This window comes from Manduca sexta, chromosome 21 (genome assembly GCF_014839805.1).
Source record: "Manduca sexta isolate Smith_Timp_Sample1 chromosome 21, JHU_Msex_v1.0, whole genome shotgun sequence".
Classification (NCBI taxonomy): Eukaryota; Metazoa; Arthropoda; class Insecta; order Lepidoptera; family Sphingidae; genus Manduca; species Manduca sexta.
The window spans coordinates 3,716,722-3,722,426 of record NC_051135.1 but is presented as its reverse complement, the minus strand read 5'-3'; the positions used below and the strand labels follow the sequence as shown (position 1 = coordinate 3,722,426).

Sequence of the window (5,705 nt, the reverse complement as noted above, 5' to 3'; positions counted from 1 at the left end):
ATGCGATTTAACAGTCATATCTTTGGATCACATTAATCCTTACATATTTGATTTTTTCACAGCTAAAAAAGATCGTCAACGGAAAACAATATGATCCTATAAAAGGTTCCTTTTGAGCTATGGTACCCTAAATATTATACATTAAATAAGATGGAATAATAAAAACTAGGCTGTACAGTACATATTATAATTCCTCTCTGCTGTAAAGTATACAGTGTTAACATTTATCTTGGAAAAACAAAACAACGTCATCGGTCAAACAAATGAAATGGATTCAGAATAACGATACTTACATACAGGATTGGAATTTTAGAATTGGATTTGACCAAAAAGAATATAACCCGTAAACAGATAGTTAACTTATATCTATGATATTTCCACGTTTGACAAATGATTTGACAAACTCATTAGTCAGTAACTCATTGACAATTGACAGTAGCGACTTTGACAATTGTTTGTGTTGTTGGAGCTTCCTCAGACTTGGAAACTTACGAAAATTGAAATTTAGAAACGACATTTACACATATATACATTGAGAATTTTGGCTTAGATAAGTAACATATTTCTCAATATGGCAAATTTTAATAACCCTAATGAATATGCCTGGCAAAATCAAACTAATAACCAAAACTATTCTTTCAACATGTCGAATAATTTCGGTGATGCCGCTCAAACTTTGGGTAAGTGCTAGTAATTGTCCCGTTAAACGCTTCATCAATTATCTTTGTACTCATCAATTCTAATGGTTAATCTCTTTGTTCAGATTTTCAGACCTTCCCGACGGACCAACAAAATTATTCCTTCGATCAAACACAAGGGAATATGCCCGCAAACAACAACCAGTACTACAATCCAAACATATTTACCCCAGCGCCAATACCAGGAGATGCTCCCGGAGAAACAACTGATTTTGATGAACCCCCGCTTTTGGATGAACTAGAAATATACCCAGATAGAATTTTAGAAAAAACACTAGCTGTTCTTAACCCTTTCCATGGGCAATCAAAAGCTGACGATGCCACATTCTTATTGAGAGACACTGATATTGCAGGCCCAATAGCATTTTGTTTAGCTCTAGCCATTTGTTTATTTTTGGCAGGAAATAAGGCACACTTTGGTTATGTATATGGGCTATCTGTTATGTCTGTTATATTGATGTACTTTTTGTTGTCACTTATGAGTCGCTCAGAAGGAGTGTTTACAATACTCAGTGTAGCCAGTGTGCTTGGTTATTGTATGTTGCCAATGGTCGTATTAGCTGGATTAGGAATTTTTATCTCCCTTGAAGGCACAATAGGATTAACTCTGTCTGCAATTGCAGTAATTTGGTCAGCCCTTTCGGCTAGCAGGCTGTTTGTAACTATGTCAGGAGATGCAGAACAGAGACCGCTCATAGCCTACCCGTGCGCATTAGTGAATGGAGTGTTTGCATTACTAGTATTGTTTTAATATAATTGATAACAATAGTGATACTAATAAATATCTATGAAATAATTATCATTATTGTGTTGAAGTTTTATACAACCTATCATTTTATATTTTAATACTCATCCTATGTTATTGATTTAAATAGTAATATATCCAGCTTGTATCATAACTTAGTGAGGCTAAGAAAAGTGCTTTTAATTTTGTTTGTGTTAGCAATGAAGTATTTAATTATGTTTGAAATTATTCCATATGTATTATATATTATTTAAAAAAACATTATTATGATGGGTAATTGTAAAATTCTACAAACATTTACATAGCATAATAGTGATATCACTAATCTATTAGTTGTATGAGTCTGATTCCTATCCCATTAAATTTTATTCCCAAACTAGGTATTTTATAATAAAAATGAATTATTCTCTAATATGAAAATGAATCTTGCACCTACAGATTAGTTTTTTTTTGTGGCGTACTATGAGAAAGAAATAATTAAAACAATGAACAAAAATAAATATGGAATTTCTTTATTTTCAAATATTTTGTTCAATCAATTTCTAGAAATACAATAAATATATAATTGTACATGTTTCTGTCAATGTGGTATATAGGTAATCTGTGTTGGCACCCTACAACTTTTAAGTACATACATACTGTTAATTGTATCTTTAGTTGGTTTTTTTAATGATAACCTACCATGACCTTCATAAAATTATCATATGTGTAAATACTATCTTAAATTTAAATAACAAGGACAGAGGTCTCACATATGACAAACCAGTATACTGATGAATTGCCAAACTTATGTTTACATCCAATTCAAGACTTTATCATTGCCTACATGCATATGTAGGAGAAGGTATATACCTTCTCTTGCCTTAAGCCAATTAGTCATCATACCTACATAATATGTAAACAGTATTGGAAAATGGAGGTACTAATTATATTTATTTGGCCCATGTTTGTTGTTGTTTCTCTGCACCCTGGGTGTTACTTAATTACTAATGTTACCTTTTTTACATTACTTCTCAATGATATATATAAAATTTTGATAATTTCCATGAAACATTGTGCTAAAACTGAAATGATAATTTAATGTATGCACATGTTTTTTTTTTAAATAAGGTGATAACACACTAATTAAAACGTTAACGCCATAGAGTCGCAAATTGCTTGCTGTTATACAAAATGTGCTCACTACAATCAACTAAAAAAAAAAAATGCATCTTCCACTCTTTTTAAATACATCTGTGAACAGGCCCATAGTCTATAGCTTTCTTTTAAAACATTGTCAATTTGTACATAAAAATATTATGTTAACTGAATTAACTATTGAAACTTTGTATAAATAAAACAAATTTTATAATAACCCAAGAATGTTTTAATAAATAAACTATTATAAGCACTATTTTACATTCGATTGTACAAAGTGGGTCGGTCACTAAAGAAATTCTTTAGTATCATAACTTGTCCAAATGCTACAACCAGAATAGCCAGGGTTTCTCCCATAGACCACCAGAATACTCTTTCATTTAAATCTTCAGCCCGTTTTCTACCTTGTGCTTCTCTTAACCTGTGGTGTGTTTGGTGGTCAATAATTCTATTAAGGGCAGAATGGACTTCTTCTGCTGAAGTTTCCATCTGAAAAAATGTATAATTTTAGAAATGGAATTTGAAAGTCAGTGTGTGGGGAATCATGCCATTAAAGAATGTACATTGTTAATAACATTCATAACTGTATTTTTGCAATTTCTCATTAATCAAACTTTATAATTTTGATATCATAATTTTACTAGTTACTACACAGAGAGTACAGAAGAAACTAATTGTTATTGTAATATTTTCTTGTAACATGTATATACCAACAAGTAGAAATATTATTTACTAGGATGTAAATACATCATTTTAAATGGCAAGGTCATATTATCGAACATTTAATGCGTTTTGCCATTATATGGAACACCAGTTCAACAAGACTTTCATGTTTACAGAACAAGATATCTAGGTATATGACCTATTCATAGGATGTGAATGTAGGTTGATGCAGTTAGAAGTACAACAAAACAGATCAGCATAGTCCTTTGCCCCACCCATTGGTACTTAAGACAATCATATCTACATTTTTTATATAATCTATACTTGTCATAATTTCTCCTTAGATAAAAAATGTATATAAACAACAGATAATTTTAAAGATTGTACAGACTTAGCAGAAAATGCTTTGTTTGAATGTTGCATAAAACAAATATAATTAAAATAAAAACTATAACAGTTTCCAGTATGTATAGTAACACATTAAATTAATAACATTACTAGGATATTGCATTCATACTTTTTATGTATACTAACTAGCAAGAGGCAAGTATAGTAGCCAAAGAATAGTGAATATTCTATAAGTTTAGTGCTACAATCAATGTTTTAGACAGAAATAAATATTCAATTAATAAAAATCTTCATATTACCTGTGTGAGAACTGTGGCATGTTCTCCAATTCCAGGCAAAGGTTCTTCTGGGCCCACATTCAGCTCCATGTACACAAGTTTGTGCGAAAATGTGCTGAATTCATTACTAAAGCATACCTTATATACACCTAAAACATTAGGAATATTGTAATATGGAAGTTCAGTTTTCGAACTATTTAAGCATGCAATATGTTAATAGCCATTACAAACATGATTGCTATACATGCACCAAATCTAATTAGTAATTTTATCAGTAAGTAACCAACTAAATTGCATAATGATATTATTATTAAAAATTGTATCTTTTGTTTTTCAAATAAAATTATGTATATGATCAAAACATTTGTAGTTGTACAGTTGATATAGCATTACCATAAATTTTAACTTTGAGATACCTGTGCTCTGTGCAGTAAACTGATGTGAATCATACTGCATTTTTTGTTGTTGATAAATAATTTGCCTATTTGGTCCTTCGATTTTAACGTCCACATCATACTGGCCTCCAGTAATTACCTAAAAGAAAAAGACATTGCTGTTGTAATGTACAGGAAAACAATAATTAATGAAATCAGTTGTAGGAAAACCTTTTATAGGTTATGTTTCATATTCTTACAGTCATTATATCTTACACATAAATAGTGATAAATTATAAATAGCTACAGAATTTAATAATTATAGAATTTAACCTGGTATTCCAAGGCGGCTGAAGTGTTTTTCTCTATTTCTTGATAAAAACATTCTTCTGCACTATCAGGCAGTTCAAATGTTAGCTCAACACTTTTCGAAAGAATTCCATTTATTATAGTTAACAGTATGGTAACGATAAGTGGCGAAATGAACATGTTTTCATGAATAATTTTCAAAAGATTCTACAAAAATACCCAGAAATTCGCAAACGCATCGATTGACAACTTGACATTACACCACGTAATTGGCTGCGTTCCAAATCTATAAAAAATGAAATTTACATTCATAACTAATTTTCAGCCAATATAACAAAAATTGCTATCTAAATCTCAGAATATATTTTCTAAACTCAAAATATATTTATCGTGAATAACAAATGCACAAAACTGAGATTTAATTTTATGCAAGACATATTTGGTGCAATAAGAGTACAATGTTCGCGAAAAAACTCACCTTACATCCGATTGGAAGCTATCGATTTCGAAAAAAATTTAATAGAAATCTTATATTTAAGATATTTATTTCTATTTTAATCGTTCGATCGTTCGAATCGTTCGTTCGATCGTTTATTACTAAACAATCTCATTTCAATCTTCAATCCGATTCCGAGAATGAACCAATCAACGCAAGACATTTGTAAGCATGTCAAGAAAAAAAAATGTTCTAATTGGTCTATTTTTCAAATAGATCAGAGAAATCGATTGGGATCGTTTATTGAAAATGGCGGTAAGAGGAAGTACCTATCTAAAAGTGTCAATAAGAGACAGGGGGCACAACATGCTTGTTATTGTTCTGAGGGGCACAAAGTATAACGTAGTGATTACAAACTCTTTGGCCTTTGTGTCGCGATAAACATTTTCGCATAATATGTGCTGCGTTAATAATTCATATTATAGGTCCCTCCCTGGGATCATTAAATGGTAGGGGTTCTTTTCCACCATTTCTCCAATTTAATAATAATAATAATATCAGCCTTGTATTATCCCACTGCTGGGCACGGGCTTCCTTTATTACTGAGAAGGATTAGGCTTTACTCCACCACGCGGGCCAAGTGCGAATTGGTAGGCTTTACACACCCTCAAAAGTCCTATAGAGAACTTCTCAGGTATACAGGTTTCCTCACGATGT

The 5,705-nt window shown here is 31.1% G+C and overlaps 2 protein-coding genes across 2 annotated transcripts; one reads left to right on the top strand and one right to left on the bottom strand.

Annotated features, from left to right (window-relative positions):
• The first annotated feature begins 403 nt into the window (after positions 1–403).
• LOC115444595 (protein YIPF5) lies at positions 404–2,391 on the top strand. Its single transcript, XM_030170432.2, has 2 exons — positions 404–680; positions 764–2,391. Exons 1-2 carry the CDS (start codon positions 572–574, stop codon positions 1,447–1,449), a joined length of 795 nt encoding a protein of 264 aa, XP_030026292.1. The 5' UTR covers positions 404–571; the 3' UTR covers positions 1,450–2,391.
• A 395-nt stretch (positions 2,392–2,786) lies between these two features.
• LOC115444604 (transmembrane emp24 domain-containing protein 3) lies at positions 2,787–4,838 on the bottom strand. Its single transcript, XM_030170443.2, has 4 exons — positions 4,577–4,838; positions 4,286–4,403; positions 3,891–4,018; positions 2,787–3,069 (listed from the first exon to the last, which is right to left on the bottom strand). The coding sequence occupies exons 1-4, from the start codon at positions 4,730–4,732 to the stop codon at positions 2,839–2,841; spliced, it is 633 nt and encodes a 210-aa protein (XP_030026303.1). The 5' UTR covers positions 4,733–4,838; the 3' UTR covers positions 2,787–2,838.
• Between the last annotated feature and the right edge of the window lie 867 nt (positions 4,839–5,705).